Source organism: Musca vetustissima, unplaced genomic scaffold, assembly GCF_032173495.1.
Source record: "Musca vetustissima isolate MV318-11 ecotype Yass unplaced genomic scaffold, APGP_CSIRO_Mvet_v1 utg8392, whole genome shotgun sequence".
NCBI lineage: Eukaryota > Metazoa > Arthropoda > Insecta > Diptera > Muscidae > Musca > Musca vetustissima.
This window is the reverse complement of record NW_026886187.1, coordinates 422,520-441,889: the sequence shown is the minus strand read 5'-3', so window position 1 is coordinate 441,889 and position 19,370 is coordinate 422,520. Positions and strand designations below refer to the sequence as shown.

Below are 19,370 nucleotides of genomic sequence, written 5' to 3'. Positions count from 1 at the left end.
AAGGAAAATTCGTTATCTAAGTAAGTAAGTAGTAGATTCTTGCAGTGCGGGAACAGATCAAATATTTTAGAATTAAAATATATATATATATATATATTTAAGTATATTTACTCTAAAATCATATTTTTTTACAATAAAAATCTACTTTACAAGTTCGTTTTCAATCGGTTGATAATTTAAAAATATGCAAAACCCGATGTGTATAAATATCCAAGAATTTCCTTTACCTCTTTTAAATCCTTTTTTCCAGGAACGCAATGTCGATGTTGAACATCGTTTTCCCGAACATCTTGCCCAAAAGAATAAAAAGAAATCGACACGCTGTCGTATGGTATTTCGTACACAATTGACCCATGACGATGGTACCGTCGAAACGTTACAAGTCTGTTCGAACCCCATTATATGCAGTAAGTGTACCTATATCTACTTTTTATTGACTTTATAAATAATTTAATATTTGTTTTCCTACAGCCCAACCACCCGGTGTTCCCGAGATCTGTAAAAAATCTCTCAACTCTTGCCCAGTCGATGGTGGTCTCGAATTATTTATAATTGGTAAAAATTTCCTCAAGGATACACATGTAATATTTCAAGAGACTTATGAAACAAATATGCCCACCAAAGATGAATCTGGTACAACGGATTTAACGCCATTGCATCATCAGCCATTGATTGGTGCACTATGGGAACAGACTGTTATTCCGGATAAAGAATATTTACAACAGGTTGGTATTAGTTAAGAAATAGGATTTTCTTCAACAATTGACAAGACTTTTTAAATAAAAATACAAACAAGGTTGTTAGCTCTAATTGAAAAATTTGTATTTAAAATTCGAACGGCTAGCTATGGTAATACAATAATTCAGGCGAGTAGATCTGAAAGCCTTAAAAATAAAAAATAATGGTCACTGAAAAATTTGCCTAAAAATGTACATTCTTAGTCCTGATGGCCTAAACAGGAATATTTTAAAATATTTTTTAAAGTATTTAGAATAACCTCACAAATTGTTTTCAAAAAGGTCTTAAACAAATCTTGCTTAAAATTTTGAACATTCTAAAAAAATTGATGTTGAAATCATTTCAAAAAATATTCATTAAAATCTTGCCTTCAAGCCACGATGGGCCTTAAATAAATATTTACTAAACTTTTTTGCGAATATTTACGATGGTTCAAGAACAGGCTTCTACCTCTAATAGACCTTGATAAAATGTTGCTTGAGAATTCTCACATTCTGCCTAAACATTCTCTCCTTTAGCTCTTACTTACTTAGCTGGCTTGTGACAGAACTTTCCTTCCGTAAGCCGAGCATAGAAAAGATTTCCAGCCGCGGCGGTCTATTGCGCAGTTTTTCCAATTTGAAAGACAATTTTTCTTCTTCAAGCCTTCGACTTGATCTTTCCAATGTATTCTTGAACTTCCCTTTCTGCGTGAACTATCAGCTGGTTCGCTTTTATATGCCTTCTGGGCTGGGGCATCTTCATTCATTCTCACAACATGACTTAGTCAACGTAGTCCCTGCAGGTCAATACATCTTCTCGCCGTTTACTGCCAGATCCACTTTGGCAGACTCCTTCTCAATTTGTTCAAAGGTGGCTGTTACCGCTCCCAATGTTCGACGATGTCAACGGTGTAGGCGAGTAACATGCGTTGTTTCGTGTACAGAGTACCATTTCTGTTCACTTTTGCCTCTCGTATGACCTTTTCCATCAGGATGTTAAAAAGGTCACACGGCAAACTATCACCTTGTCTGAATCCTCGTTCAGTATCAAAGGGCTTCGTGAGGTCCTTTCCGACTTTAACAGCTGATCTTGTGTCAGTTAAAGTTATCCTGCATAGCCGAATTAATTTTGCAGGAATCCCAAACACAGACATGGCTTTATACATCTCTGAACGGATAGGACTGTCGTATGCGGCTTTATAGTCGACGAATATGTTGTGGAATGTGTCGATGTGTTTTTGTGGGTTTTTTTCAGGATTTGGCGCAGAGTGAAAATCTGGTCAATGGTAGATTTGCCAGATCTGAAGCCACATTGGTATGGTCCAATAATGTCATTGACCATTGACAGCAGTCGTTCACGCAGTACGCTGGATAGCACGTTATATGCGATGGGAAGGAGACTTATTGCTCTATAGTTGGCACATATCGTCTTGTCTCCTTTTTTGTGCACGGGACACTGGATGCTGAGGTTCCAATCATTGGTCATGCATTCTTCTATCCAAATTGTACTGATCAGCTGGTGCATGCTCCTTACCAGCATCAGACTACCAGTCTTGAATAGATCGGCTTGCAACCCATCGGCACCTGCTGCTTTATTATTCTTCAGCCGATTGATTGCTATTCTGACCTCATCTTGGCTAAGTGGTATACACTCTATACCATCATCTATTATTGGTTCTGGGGTATCCTTTTCACCGCCACTCTTTGATACCAGAAGTTTTTCAAAATGCTCCTTCCAGATCCTCAGCACGCTGTCTGTATCTGTCACCAGGTTTCCTTCTTTATCTCTACAGGAAGATGTGCCTGCACCAAAGCCTTCGGTTTGGTGTTTTACCCGTTGGTAGAATTTTCGGACTTCATTCTGACTCCTCTACATCTCGATTTGCTCACGCTCACGTTTTTCTTGCTCTTTCTTCTTTTTTCTGAAAATACGTTTCTCCTTTTCTCCCGATAGTTCTCCATCGCATTACGTGTTGCTGCTGTCCGCAGGGTTACCCTATACGCTGCGTTTTTCATATCACTAGCATTATGACACTCCTGATCGTACCACGGATTTCTTGATGGTGATCTTTGATACCAAAGTGTTGCTTTTGCTGCAGTTTGTAGGGAGTGGGCAATTCTCTGCCAATGTGATTCTATATTATTTAGCTCTGATGGGTTCTAAAATATATGTCATAAAAATTCTCACCTTTAGCTCTGTTAGTCGTCGTCGGAAAAATATGGCTTAGTCCTTGGGAAAAATATGGCTCTTCGGGAAATATATGGGATTCTTGCTTTCGTTGTCCACGACAAATGTTCTTTAAAATCTGGTCTACTTCCTAGATAAAATCTACGTTTATTGGTCAAAAACTATTATCGAAAAAAAGGTCCCCCTTAGATCTAATGATCCCCGAAAAAGATTCTTAAAAAAATCTATCCTCGAAAAATTAGTCCCACGAACAAATCTTAAAAATAGCCAACGCTTATGGGGAAAAATACACGCTTATCATTGAAAACTATCCTTAAAAATCTGAATTTATATGAAAATGTATCTAATTTTTATTATTTTTTTCTTTTTAGACCCATTTAATTTGCACAGTACCCCCGTATATCCATCAGAATATCATGAAACCCGTTACCGTACAAGTGGCAATTATATCGAGCGGCAAGAAAAGTGAACCGCATACCTTTGTCTATACACCGAAGGGAACCTATACGCCATTGGCAGCGGCCACCACATTAAGTTCCGCTGCAACGCCACAGGTATTACTTAGCGGCGGCAGTGGTAGCGGATCCGGTACACACAGCGGCAGCAGTAGTGGTCTCAATGGTGGCGCCAATAGTATTGGCACTACTAACGGATCCGGTGGAGGAGTCAACAATAGTAACAATAACAACAGTAGCTTATCATCAACTCAAGGTATTTGATTTTGTTTATAAAATATTATTATTAATAATAATAGTAGTATAAGTATTATACAATAAGTGAAAAGAACAAAAACAACAAGCACCTTCCCCAGCAATACAGCAATTCATACATATCTACGAAATATGTATGAGTGTGAGAAATTAAAAACAAAAAAAATATTTGCACTATGACGTCGTCTGCTCATTTCGTTGTTGCTGCTGTTTGATTTTTTAACTTTTTTATCTGAGAAAAAATTCAGCGTGAATTTTTTTCTGTAGTGTTTCTTACAAAATGTTTAGTGTTTTGCCGCTAATTTTTTTGTAATCAAAAACTATAATCGGCCTAAAAGTGTGCTTCCTTTTTTATAATACTTTCCCTTCCCTCTCCCAGGGAATAATTACCAGTAACTTGTAAAGTTATGCCAAATATGTATTTTAACTTCTTTCTCTTTCTTTCCCTGGCGACGTTTTTATCTTTATCAGCAAGCAAATATTTATAATATTTACTGTGATTTAATCTCGATTCAATAGTTTGAAGCAGTAACAATTAACGCTTATTGACAATCGCATTACGAATTATCTAACAAAAAAAGGCATAACACAACTTAATTGCGGATTTTTAAGATTATTTCTTGAAATTAATGTACATATTTCAAAAACAAGAAACAAGCAGATACAACAACAACAATATCATCCGAAACAACTATTATAAATAATTGCAGATAGGCGCATTACATTGCAGCAGTTTGCTGCAACTCTCTCCTCACATCGTTTTCATTTTTTTTCGAATAATAATTTTATTATTATTATAAGTTTATTATTTGTTTTCTTTATGTCAACAACAATAACCAACCACAACAAAGTGAAATCATAAGAAAAATAAAACCAAGTGTATTGCAAAATAATAAGAAGAAAATAATGAAGATTATTGGTCTATAAAAAAACCTTTTTTTATTATGTTAATTTGTGTCTAATTGATATTAGTTTTATTATTTTGTTTTTAATTATAAAGCAAAAAAAAGTGCAACAAAATTGGAATATAAATTTATTTAAACGGCGTATAGCAGCTCAACGATCTAAATATTTAAAAAATAATTATATTTATTGCCTCAATGTAAAATCAAAATAGTAATTTAAAATTTAATAAGTAAAAAGTTTTTAAAATACGTTTAGAATGTATATTAGATTTTTTTATAAATAATCGATTATAGAGAAACAATAATCATTAATGTTAACCGGTTTAAGTTATGTGGCTATCAAATAATATATAATATAATGCGGCTTACAAAAATCTCACCTACCCTGTAATTACTGTTTTGAGCTGATTATAATTTCATAAGATTTATGACATTTGCAATTGATTTAAAAAATCTTTAATGGACTTCCAAAAATATTCCTAAAAAATCTACGTTTAGATTATGGATGTTCCTTCAAAAAAATATGCTTTCAAAACTATTCACAAAAAAAAATCCCTTTGGGCGTATGTCTAAAAAGTATTTACAGCTTGAGCGAGGTTACCTCAACAAACTAGAGTGGTTTTGCTACAACTGAAATGTGGAGAGTACATCCGTCTAAATTAGTATTGACCAAGTCGCAGTTCAACTTTTCGGTAATGTCCAACATGATACTCTACACATTTTTTATTACCCAGACAAATTCGCCAATCTAATGCCATCATTATTAAGGTCTAAATATCCAATTTTAAACCTGAATTTAGAAGCAGAGTCACATTCGATTAGCCGAATACACACAACACAACAAGCTTTCAACAACAACATTTCTTTCTGTTATTTCGGGATGCTGTGTAATAATGGAAGACCTAGAGATATAAGCTCAGGGCAGTTATAGGGGAATGATTTAACGTATAAGACATTCTGACAGGCTACTGGCGATTAATGCCGCGAAGAGCCATGATTCTAAACAGGGTTTCCAATAGATTTGTTGGCATTCCATTCCAAGGTTTTGAGGGAGGTGTGTCAATATGCTAATATTACCGTAACATTTTCTAAATAAATCGTCATATGTCCTCCATAGTCTCACCAATTCTTTGATGTCTTGAAGCAACGCTGGGTCGTTGGCTTTGGATCATTTGCATACATATCAAGGATGCAATCAGCAAAGACATGAATTTGTTTATGATCGAAATGAACGTTTAGAATGCTTAGGAACCAATATTAATACCAAAGAATTACAAGGATGGGACAAACCTTGATTTTCTTAAGACCTTTGGCCTACAGGTTGTTGAGCAAAGTACACGGATAAATATATTCGCAATGCTAACTTGCCCTCACAGTTTGAATTTTTCCACCAATTTCGGATTTGCGGTCCCACAAATACAAGGTGTTCAAACTAGTGAATTTTCATATTTTTAATGTTTCTACTTGTCCCAGAAAAAAACCTTCAAACTATGAAGATTCCATATCGGATATATTTCACGCCCAAGGGGATATGATATGTTAAGGAAATAAACGTAATTCCTTCTTAGCATCCTTGATTTGAAAAATCGTAAACGGAAGATGATGTCTGAAAGCCGAACAGCATCTTGGAAGAATATAAAATGAAATTCAGATTAAATATTGTTCTGCCAAATAGACGAACCAATTATTTGAAAACTGAAGCTTCCAGCATTCAGACTCGATATTACCTTTGAATGAGAGTTCGGATTGTATGCAATCCGTTAGTAAAAGTCGTACCAGTTCTCCTAGGTTGTTCTGTATTAGCATTCTTTCAAATATGTTTCTATTTGAATTTTAAGATTGCCCATCAATTTGCTGCTGATCATATTTGCTAAGCAAAAAATCCAATTTGCCATTAGCACCCAACAGACCCCCCATTCACAATTGATCAAAATGCTGGGTATGGTGTTTCCTTCGGGCATTCAGACTCGTTTAACAACAATAACTATTGCCAACAGTCATCGTAAAAAAAACCTGGCTGTCTGTGAATTTCTCTGTCCATTGATGGGATTTTCATCGTCCTATAGGAGTTTGCCTGGACTCAAGTCCAACTGAGTAATAATTGAATAAAAGTAAAAATCAATGTATCCCTGAAAGTATGCTTTATTTTTAATTATATTTTTAGAGTGTGAAAAAATTGTTTCGACATCTATTTTTCACTACTACTTTTGAACATGGTTGTTTTCCTGTTTGTATAGATATTTAATATGGAGGATTGTCTATGGAGATTACTTCGTTCTATTATATTTCTTTAAATCCAGTTTAGAAAATTTGTTTCATTTTTTGTAGCCTATATTTTTTTTTTTTCAATGGAATACAATTTATTAAATAACTTCATTAATCAAACGAACAATTCAATATTCTTTTTTTATTGACGGCTAATTTCTGTTTCTCTCCCTTTAAAATAAATTTCCCGTTTGACGTTTTCCAGCATTACTTGATTTGCGTGCATTGGATGAACGGCTAACTAATTTCATTTTCAACATTTCCGCTTGACATTTCGATGCAATGACAGCTACCGCCAAAGCAGCACCACGTCCAGAACCATCTTCGGATAACATAATTTTAAATTTATGTTCAGGTTTTACAAGTTGTACAATTTTTCCAGTTAAAAGACAATTATAGATTGGATGGTGATGGGGTAATATACCATCAATGGCTATTGTGGTTAAAGGATCCCCGACACGATCTATGAGACTGGCAATAATGGCAGCTACCATATATGCTGAGCGCCTCAATACAATGCGGCATATTTTACAAACCTTATCACAATCGAAATCCGTTGGATTTTTATAACCCAATTTTTCAAGAATTTCACGTGTCATATCATGGTTGTGGAGATTATGAGTTTCAATAAGGAAAATATATTCCAATTTAAAGGCACCTTCTTGGCGCAGCTGATCACTAATATGACCTTTGAATAAGAGTTCGGATTTAATGCAATCAATTAATATTAGGCGTACAAGTTCTTCTAAGCTGCTGTCGATTAGCATTTTTTCAAATATATTTCCATTTGGATTTTGAGATTGCCCATCAATTTGCTGATCATATTTGCTAAGCAAAAAATCCAATTTGCCATTATCACCCAATAGACCCCATTCACAATTCATCAGCATACTGGGTATGGTATTTCCTTTGGGATTTTGATATATTGTCAGATTTCTTAACTTTTCCACATAGCAAGCTTTGCAGCCATTTGCATCAAGATTTAAACCAATTTTACAATTTATATTCCTCCAGGCACCATTAATGAGAGTACCAATTGGATCGGTAATAAGAATCAAAATTTGTATTTTAATATCATTACGACGTTCAATGGCCTCACGTAACATTTCCAGTAGATCTCTTCCCACCACATCTGGACAATTTATACTTTTATTATCCAAGCCGATAAGTTCTGCCTTATTGATGGCAGTTTGTTTCACCGGGAAACCAAAATTCAATGCCAATGGCAAACTTTCTTCCGCATCATTTACATGAAAAGTTATTAAAAATGTCGACAAAGATTCAGCAATAAAATTGAATATTTCCTCTCCAGGACCGTTGAGTAATTTCGTGGGAATTTCATAAATTTTAGAATCCATATGAAAATCTTTTTTACATTTCAAATAAATTGCCACAATTCGAAAATTCGTATCACTCCAATCAATAGCTAAAAATGTACCATTTTCACAGCCTCCGGGTAATTCTTGAATATAGGTAACTGATGGTTTTGACAGGGACTTGGTATGCGTGTATTTGCAAAGGCCCATTTGAAGGTCATTGAAGAAAATCTCCTTTATTTTTTGTAATTTTTCATTATCCAAGATTAGTGGTTGAAGAAGTTCTTCGATCATACGGTCATTTGCCTCCTCGGGTGTTTCTGTGGGATTTTGCTCTGCAATAATATCGTTGGACATGATTTTGGTGGAAGATTGAACACGAGAAGGATTTTGACAAGGAATGGTAAAAATGTTTTATTCTTATTATTATTATTATTTTTTTTTTTGTATTGAAAACAGGTTACTATAGCTATTTTCAATTTTAAATATTCAGTAGAGAGAAAAATTAAAAAAAATTATGGAACTGGGTAAAGGTAACATTAAAAAGATATTTTAATTAATATTTAGACAATTTGAATAATATTCCATACAAAATAAATAAAAATACAAAATTTTAAATTAAAAAAAAAAAATATTTTAATAATTTCGTGACTATTTATTTAACGCATAAACAATTTTGATTTTACATTGATGGCAATTTAAATTAAAAAAAACGAATTAAAAAAAAAATAATCAAAAAAGAATATTTAAAAAAGAAATACGAAATAAAAACACCCATCATAGCTTCAAAAACATCTGAGTTCATTGTGTTAAATATTTAAAAAAATACCAATGCAAATTTTAATATGTTGAGGCTATCAATCAACAACAACTACAATGTAATTAACTTTAGGTACATTATTACAACAACAAACTGGAAACTCGAATATGAATATGAATAGGCAACTAAAATTTTCAAGATTACATCTTTAAAATAATAACAACAATCAATTGGATAATTTAAATTGAAATTATTGCCCCCAGCATAGCTTCAAGACCTTGCAGGACATCTCTACAGTACGTTAAAATACATAAATGTATACCAATGCGAACTTTGAAATGTTTTAAAAATGCTTTGAGGCTATAAGTCAACAAGAAAAACCGAATTTATCTTTAGGTAAATTACAAAAAACAACAAAAAATTGGCAAAGTTTAAACAAAAGAATGCAAAACAACCCCTCCAAAACTTAAGGAAAAACAACTATAAAATAATCATACAAAAAATAAGTCCCCTATAGGAATAGGCAGCTAATATTTTCAAGATTACAACATTAGAAGCTTATCAATTAATTGGATAATATATTTAGAAAAAATATGTACAATTAAAAAATACATCTATTCAAACGTTATAGAAACTCAACAACAATGAAAACAAAAATTTCATAGGAAACAACAACCACCACCACCACTTTTTTCCCCTCAAGAAAAAAATACCAACCACAAAAACCCCATCACGGATATATTATTTAAGCAACATTAATCTCAAAACAACTATTTTTTACTTTATTTTCCTTTCTCTTAGCAAATTTAGGTTCGTGATATTGACATTTACTTAAACAATTACTATAAATAGAAAATCCAAAAAATATAATAAAAAAAACTCTAGAAACTGTAACTAACTTGAAAATGAACGTAGCGATGTATTAAAAAGGAATTAAGAGCGAGAGCTTTATTGAAATTTTATTGAAAGACTATACATATACAATGGAAGGATAAAAACACATAAGGATATTCATATGATATGTGAACGCATTTGCTGGAGCATTCTCTCATCTGCTATATCATGTGATCCTTGTAATATCACTGCTCAATCAATCACTCACCACCTACCTACCAACCGATAACAACAACACAATCATCACCACTTAAGTATGTAGCCGTATAAATTGTTGTATGTATGTGTGCTGATGCTACTACTACTACTACAACCAACCCGTTCCAGGCCACATATGAAGCTGTTCTCCTCCAACCAACTCTTCTTGTGATGCATCTGTACATTAGGGTACTGGTTATAAAAAAAACTAAAAAACAAAAATACACACACCCCACACAAACACTCTTAGAAAATTAAACACATTTTCATATTTATTTTTAATGAATATATATATATTTTTTATTAATATTCAAATATTACATATATATAGTATTATTATACGTTTAGTATTTAGAAAAATAACACTTTCAAATTCATGGCATTCAGATTTTTAAGTCACTCTTCTGTCTCGTCACTGCATCTCTAACTAACAAATTCCATATCCATATTTTAAAATATTAATAATACTACAAATTTAGACAGCAGACCGAGTTTGAAACCTTACACCATTCTTTATGATCGATGAAAAATTAGGAATAAAAAACAGGAAAATATTACAGGATGATTATGATGGAGATTTTTTTTTGTATTCAAAATCAAAATAGATTTTTGTTATTCAAAATGAAAGAAGTACATAATTTTTAATTTAACAAAATACCTCTATTATTACTATTAGTTCTTATTTTTATGAAACACTCAATACTTTCAAGATTATCCCTGTATCGGCCTCCTAAAAATATGCTACAAAAAATACCAAAAAACCCGTTCCCTTTATAAATTATTTATTCGAGAAATTTGGCTCACTAAAAATGGGTTACCAGGAGTGCCAACTTCTAACTGGCGTTTCCACGACAGAGGGGTGGGTCTACGATCCAAAACGACCCGAGTTCTACTCAGTCGAAGTCTTAGCCCATTGTGTAAAAGCAATATGGGCTGCTACAACAACAACAACAACGTCTACCCAGCGGTTAATTTTGGCCGTTTTATTTTTTTTTTTAATGTTTTGTACAAATTTTAATAGATTTCCGAACTGATATCCAAAATATGTAAGTCCTCAAAAATTCTAGAACTTTTTGTCTATATTTTGTGAAAATCAAAATTCCCTTTCCTGCAATAATTCTCACTCTCTTCCCCGAATATTTTCAGTTTTTTTATAATTTGTTTCAAAATATTCTTCGATTCGATTTATTTGCAATCCTGGAAATCTTATTGAGACCAGAATGGGTTCTGCCCAATAAAGACCCCTATTGTTTTTGGTAAAGATCGGTTAATATTTAGAGATGAAATGGACCAAATATTTAATTTTTGTCGGGTTTTCTGGTCGCTCTAGAGGCTGCAATTATGGTCCGAACGTCGCGATTTTACATGGAGAAGGGAATCGGACCAAAGAATAAGCATGCCTGCTTTCATAAAGATCGATCAAAATTTAGCGGGTTAAATTGAAATATTCAAAAGTGCTTACGTATTCAGATATTACTTAATAAACCATTACCACACTAGAGAGCGGAAATATTGCGAAATAATGCCCATGCTCAGAATATAGAACCACACAAAGTTAGATTTTCGTGGAAGTTGTGTAGGGTATCATATGGTTGGCCCCGTCCAACCATACTGCTCCGCTCACTGGTTTATTTCTATACCCTTCATCACATTGTGGTACATTATGGCTTTGTGCATATGTATTATGGCTTTGTGCATATGTTTGTAAAAGGACACATGATTCCTTTTGAGAATATGCATAGAATCACTTCCTGAGTCGATTTATGCATGTCCGTCCCTCCGTTCGTCTGTCCGTCTGTTGGTGTTAAATTGTAAACAAAGTAGTACAGGTCGCATTGATAATCCGATTTGGATAAAATTTGGCATAGCTCATTTGTTTAGCCCAAGGATGAACCCTATTGAAATTGGGGAAAATCGGTTCAGATTTCGATATAGCTCTCATATATATTTTCGTCCGATTTTATGTAAGTCCCTATATATCGTTCGATTTGCACGAAATTTGGCACAGCGTACTGAATTAAGTCTAGAATTATGTATGCTAAATTTCGTGAAAATCGTATCGCATATTCAAGTTCGTTCAATTTCATTTCAGTGTTCTTTCGAAAAAAGTCTGTTAGGGGACATATGTAGGTTATATCTAATGTGGTGAAGGGTATTATATAGTCGGCCCAGTCCGATTTTACTACTTTCCTTACTGGTTTAGAAATCCTTTTGACCCAAAATATATCTTCGTATCAAGCAATGCCCTCTATTTTCAATCGTCATCTAGTTTTCAATCGTTTCCGGGCGCATATAATTTTCCGAAAAAAGTATGACCGATTTAATTCAGATATCGATGTTATATTTTAACAAATTTAGGATTATATATTTCTACTATTATATATTTAAATGAAATACAAATTCTCAGGACGTAATTTTTGTATTACGTAAATCGTTATTTTTATTTTTAGAAATATATTTGACTTCAGTGTATGGTTTCATATTATCGGTCTCCACTACTAATTAATTATTTTTTTAATCTATTTCTCTTCATTCCCCAATTATTGTCATGATCATCATCATTTTTCATACACTTAAATCAAAATTTGTTTATTTTGTTACTTCTTAAGTTTCTATTTAGGACAAGCTTTCTGTTTCCATATCCATATCACGATCGTGGGTCCCATGTGATGTGTCTACGTACAAGCGTCCGACTTTTGGTAAAGTAATATTTCAAAAGTTTTGTTTTCTTTCATTATTTTTCTTTCTTCAATACATTTAATAATACATATCAAGATTTTCGTTTTCAAAAATTCATTTTATTAAAACCTACTAATAATAATTATTTGCTCATTTCGAAGTATTCTCTTCTGTCTTCCATTTGATTTCAATTTATTTCCTTGTCTTCAAACTGTTAACACATCTTCAGTCACAATATTTTCCATCCTAGTCATTTTCACACATAATCATATATATTAAAAAATCATTTTTATTTAAATATATTTTTTAATTGCAATTTTTTATATATTTTATTCGTATTATTGTTATATAATGGTGCGGTTTATATATAGGCATTAAGTATTTAAGTTTAGATAGTAAAAAAATAATTAAGATTTAAGGCCTTTCTTTAAAATTGATTTTTCCAATTGGCATGGCTGAATTACTTTGATGAGAGATGAGATCAATTCATAATGGAATTAATATATGAATAACCTATAAAAACCTAAAAGATAATAAGCATAAACACCATTTTAAACACCATAAAAATATAAAAATTATCGGAAATGCCCAATCACAACTTTACTAGGGACCATGATTTGAAAGCAAAAATTTAGTAAAGCATTTATTTGAAAAGAACAATAAAAATGTATTTAAAGAATTTTAAGAAATTAATAATTTCAAAAAATGTTGCAATCCCTGGTGGATAATATAAACAACATTCGGAATATAATTTTATCCAAATATTGGACAAGAAAATTCAACATTTAAAATCGCTTAAAAAGAAATTGTCCAAATTTTATAAATTAACATTGTCATAACTTTAGAACAATATAAATATCCTATTTATATTATTACAATTTAAAAAACTGGTTTGGAATTTACCAAGAGGCAGATGCCATCATCCTAATCTAATAATAATAATAATATGAAGATATCTAAAACCAAAAAGTCTCAACAATTTATAAAAATAATTGAACATATTTAAACAATAAAAAGCCGGGTACTGAAGAGAGAGGAATATGTTTAACCATTAGTCAACAACATCAAAGTAGTTAAAAATTAAAAAAAAAAATCAAAATACCTAGTATATAAGTAGATTAGTCTATATCACCAACATTGCATAAATCCAAAAAAATGAATAATAAAATTTAAAAATCGTAAACTCAGAGAAAAATATATTTTTTAAATTACAACCACCCAAAAACCAAAAAAATCGAACTCATTAGCCTTTAAGAATTTTCTTCTCTCTTAGAAAAAATAATAATAAAAACCAAACAAAACATACACTAAAAAATACCCCCTTTATTTTCTAGGCTTTTTCAACTTTATTTAAATCAACAACAATTCAAAAAAGAGTTAAATAGTAAACTACAATTCTCTAAGCAGGTTTAATCCCCTGTTCTAATTGAAATAATTATCGAATTTGTTCTTACTTTATATACCATCCATAATGAAAAAACCAAAACTCGACAGTACATCACTACACGATACTAATAATTTTTGTTTGTGATCTATTTTTAGATGCTACCACATTTATGGATACAACACCCGCAGCCATAACGGCAGCTGCCGTGGCTGCCTCGGTAACTGCAGCAGCTGCCAATAGTCTATGGCCAGCAGCAACTGAAACAAAACATGAAATCGATGCTGATATGATGCCACCACCCATTACCACACAAATGCCCATGGTGGTACGCCGTCCATCGTTGAACAATGCCCAGCCCATGATAACCGATCAACAATTGGCCCATCTGAATGCTGTGGCCGCTGCGGAAGCTTTGAAAACCGAATTACTTGATGAATCTTCACAGAATTCCATTGCGGAGGCGATCAGCTCTCCGGAAACGGTGGTAGCCTGTGCCGCAGCAGCTGCACAAGCTGTGGTCGCTGCCACAACGGGGGCGGCAAGTGTTGTGGGTGATGGCACCACAGGACCACAAAGCCCAACTGCCCTGCAATTCCGTAATCGTTACGGCCGTAAAGCCAGCATGGATGCCATGATGTATGATAATAGTAGCATGACTGGATTCCCCGTACCACCTGCCCCCACAACTACCACACCCATGGAGGTGGCTGCTGTTGCAGCTGCCGTAGAAATGGCGGTGAAAAATGAAATAGCCAAAGCCGTGTCGGTGGCAAAGGTTGATAAATTCATAACTGATTTGGCAAAGTCGGCAAATGTCAGTGGTCCCGCGGAAGCCGTTAGTGGTCCATCTATTTTTGGTGTACCCAACACAAGTGCAATTGATAATGCCTTCACCGATATTCTACAGCAGGCTGCAGTAACATCTAATCAACCTGCTGCTGCTGCAGCGGCGGCAGCAGCAGCTGCTGCTGTAGTTCTAGAACGTAGTCTTTCAACATCATCGAATACATCCTCGTCAACATCTGGATCCCCATTGCCGGGTAATTCACCAGCAAATTCCATGGCCAGCCACAATTCACCCCTCACACAAGACATCATCTTAAATTCAGAACCCTCAGTTGCATTAACAGCAGCTTTGCAACCACTGCCCCAACTAATGGCGGCAGCCACAGCGGGATCGACCAGCAGCGTCAGTGGTGTTAGTCAGGATGTGGCAAATGCTACCGGTGGCGGTTTGCCCACAGATATTATTATGAATCCCTCAGTTTCCCCTTCCACAATATTATGCTCGGATAATGGTGCTGCCACAGCGGTGGTGCCCAACATCATGGCTCCACATCAGGTGACCATGGCCAATTCCATACTAAATGACATTGCTATGCAGGCACAACCGACACAACAAGATGCCGCTGTTGCCGCCTTGGCTTTGAGTAATATCATGATGACGCCGCCCAGTGATAGTGGCAATGTATCCGTGTCGCCAACACCAACGGCCTTACAACCCGAGGTAACATCAGCCACCTCGACAGCGGTGAGTAATATGATCATTAAAGCTGCAGCAGATTTCATATCCAATCAGGAACAACAAAATCAACAACATCAGCATCACAGTCAACATCAACAGCAGCAGCAACAACAACAGCAGCAACATCAGCATCAACACCAGCAACAACATCATCAGCAGCAACAACATCAATTACAACAACATCATCATCACCATCGTCGTTCCTCCGTGCAACATTCATCCCAAACATCATCACAACAGCTGTTGAGTAGTCCAAATGTAACAACAGATCCAATGAATCCATTAAATTTGCTCCTGAATCATGGTGATGTGGGTGGTGCACCCACAAATAATACAACACAGGCCAGTGTCGTTGCGGGCACAAATACTGTGGTTGACACTGTACCATCCCAATATCCATTGACCATGTAAGTAGTAGTTGTTGTTGTTATTTCAAATGATTTTTAGTTTATAATTGAATATTTTCTAGGGCGGAAAGAGCAGGGTTCCAAAGAAGATTTTTGCTAGAAGGCAAATAGATTTAAAAAAAAAAAAAACAATGACATTATTTCTTGTTGACGTAGCATTTTAGGGATATGTGTTATATATACATATTACTTTTGTTCCGTGACCTATAGTAAAATTGTGTCTAGAATATTCCCTTCTTTAAGACCACACTTCCATAATGCAGTTCAGTTGGACAAATTCTGAAGAATTCAAAACTAACCTTAAACTATAAAACTAAGCCTTTTTTCTTTAAATATCTAATTTGATTGTAATATTTAATTGATGATGTATACTGAAATTCGATTTGGAATATTTTTCTCTTTGACTTCACCATTCTAAAGTGTGTCATTTTGGGTAAAAATCTTGAAAACCTAAAACTAACTTAAAAAATGTAATTTTTATTTTTCACTTTTTATAACAAATTTGCAGAATCGTTTTAACGAGACTTATCATATATGGAGATTACTTCTGCTCAGTAACTAATAGTGAAATTTTATGTACAATATTTTTCTCTTTGACTTCACCCCTCTAAAATGTATTATTTTGGTACAAAAAGGGAAAAACTAAAACTAACCCAAAAAATTGTGTTATTTTTTATTTCCACTTTTATAGACAAGGTTTCCTTATTATTTCTTTGAGATATATTACATCTACCGGTTTCGTTTGTTCGGTGACCTATAGTGAAATTCGATGTAGAATATTTTTCTCTTTGAGACCATTCCCATAATATGTATTAATGTACGAAAAATTAGGCATATTTAGAAACTATCCTTGGAAAATTAAAAAATACGCATTTGATTGCCAATATATCCAATTTGATAGCTCTATTGGAGTGTTTTATACTACATATACAGATTTCTTATATTCAGTGACCTATAGTGAAATTTTATATAGAATATTTTTCCCTTTGGAACCACTCCTGTGAAACCTAGTATGAAAGAACAAATTAATAAAATTTGCAAACTAACCTCACAAAATAAATATATTTTTGTTCTTACAAATACCCAAATTAGTACCTGTTTTTGAACGATGAATATAATAGATACAGATTTCGAATGTTCAGTGACCTATCCTGAAATTCAATATAGAATTTTTGTCTCTTTAACTTTTCCTCCCTAAAATGTATTATTATGGGACAAATTGCGAAAAACGAAAACTAACCTAAAAAATATAATTTTTTCCTGTTTTTATTTATTTGTGTTATTTGTCGGAGATGTATATTTACGGTTGTAATTTGTTCTGTGACCTATAGTGGAATTTGATATAGAATACATTTTTTCTTAAGACCATTTCTATTCAGCAAAGTATTATGGGCAAATAAAGGTATTGTTAAACCTATCTCAGAAAAAATTTACTTCTTCCTACTTACATATATCCAAGTTTATAGCTTTATTTGAACAATTTGTATTATATGTAGAAGCTACTTGTGTTCAGTGATCTATAGTGAAATTCGATGTAGAATATTTGTACCCTTGACATTACCCCTTTTTAAAACGTATTATATTAGGCAAATTGAGAAAACCTAAAACTAACCTTGAAACCATATTTTTTTACTTTTAATATTTTTATAACCAATTTGTTTGTATTGATTTTCTGAGATGTATTATATTTACAGTTGTAATTTGTTCAGTGACCTATAGTGAAATTTGATTTAGAATATATTTTTCTTTAAGACCATTTCGGTAAAGTAAGGTATAATGGTTCAAATAAAGGATTTTGAAAGTCAATCTCAAAAAAGTCAATACATTCATTCCTGTTAACATATACCCAAACTGGTAGCTGTATTTAAACGATTTCTATTATTTATACAGATTCAATATATTCAGTGACCCATAGTAAAATTCGATGTAGAATATTTGTTCCCTTGACATTACCCCTCTAAAATGTAGTATTTAAGGGCAAATTGGGAAAACCTAAAACTAACCTTGAAAAATGCAGTGATAATTTGTCCACTTTTTATAACCAATTTGTTATTATTATTTTTATGAAATATATTATATTTATAGTTATACTTTCTTCAGTGACCTATAGTGAAATTCGGTATAGAATATTTTTTTCTTTACGACCATCCCTGTACAATATTGTGATTTGGGCCAAAAAAGTAATTTTGAAAACCAATCTCAAAAATGTCAATAAATTTCTTCTTGCTTATATATATCCAAAATAATAGCTTTTTTAAACGATTTGTGCTATAGAAATATGCTTCTTATGTTCAGTGACCTATAATGAAATTCGATGTAGAATATTTGTTTCTTTGACATAAGCTCTCTAAATTGTAGTATTATGGATCAAATCGGGGAAATTGTAAACTAACCTTAAAAATGAGAAATCACTTTTGTCATTTTTTTACTGGCCTAATCAAAATACTATTCTTTAGAATTTTCTTGAATATTGAATATTTGCCCCTCAATAGTGCATTATTAAGAAAAATATAGGTGATGACGGACATTTTAGGGTACATTTATTTTTTCTTATATATTTAATTTTGATTCTTATAAGAAATATTTTGGGCTCGATTCTATATTTAATTTTTCTTCTAACGGGGAATATATCAAATTCATTTTTTATATCTATTATTTCCCATACTTACCATATTGTTTTCTTTTTCTTCTTCTCCTTTACAGTGCCACCCCACCCCAAGAATCTCTGATTGTTGCCTTGGCTACTGAAAATGCAATGCAAAAATCTGTAACAGCGGCAGCTATTACCACAAATGGTGCAGTGGTTACCCAAGAAACAGCTGCTCCAGCTGTTACACAAAATCTACATCCAGCCACAGCGGCTGCTGTGGGTGCAGTAGCAGCAGTGGCTGCAGCCGCAGCTGCCACTGTGGCTCCATTGGCGCCGATACCACAAGAATTGACCGCTATGTCTGATCAAGATTTACTCAGCTATATAAATCCCAGTACATTCGATCAAGGTAAGGATTTTGAGAATTCTAATTTGTTAACGGATTTTGAAAATAATATTTTTCTTTTTCTCTATATTTTATTGCAGTTTAAACTAAGTCCCAGATATTCAAAAAAGAACTGAGTACCATTTAACAAAACATAAAAACAAATACATAAATAATTCAATGAACCAACAATGGACCAATATTAATCCTTTATATGTATTTTAATATAAAACTATATATACCTACAAATTGTTATTTTAAGGATACAAAAAATTGAACCAAGAAAATTATTATTTGTTTTTAAATATTTTTAAGAACTGTGTTAAGTTTATTTCTTTCTTTTATAAGCTAAAGTATTTGGAAAAAAAATTAGAAAAAAAATATTTGGTTTTACAAAAATTTGAATTTAAATTAAAAAAATACGATGAAAAATAACAAAATT

General features: G+C 33.1%; 1 protein-coding gene across 1 annotated transcript in view; it reads left to right on the top strand.

The window, feature by feature from the left end:
* Nucleotides 1-19,034, top strand: part of LOC133333674 (nuclear factor of activated T-cells 5) — an 89,999-nt gene extending 70,965 nt beyond the window's left edge. The window contains exons 7-13 of the mRNA XM_061541962.1: nucleotides 251-407; nucleotides 472-725; nucleotides 3,279-3,495; nucleotides 14,177-15,552; nucleotides 15,787-15,953; nucleotides 18,657-18,952; nucleotides 19,030-19,034. Coding sequence (XP_061397946.1) covers nucleotides 251-407; nucleotides 472-725; nucleotides 3,279-3,495; nucleotides 14,177-15,552; nucleotides 15,787-15,953; nucleotides 18,657-18,952; nucleotides 19,030-19,034 — 2,472 coding nt within the window. The remainder of the gene's footprint in view (nucleotides 1-250; nucleotides 408-471; nucleotides 726-3,278; nucleotides 3,496-14,176; nucleotides 15,553-15,786; nucleotides 15,954-18,656; nucleotides 18,953-19,029) is intronic.
* Nucleotides 19,035-19,370: the final 336 nt, after the last annotated feature.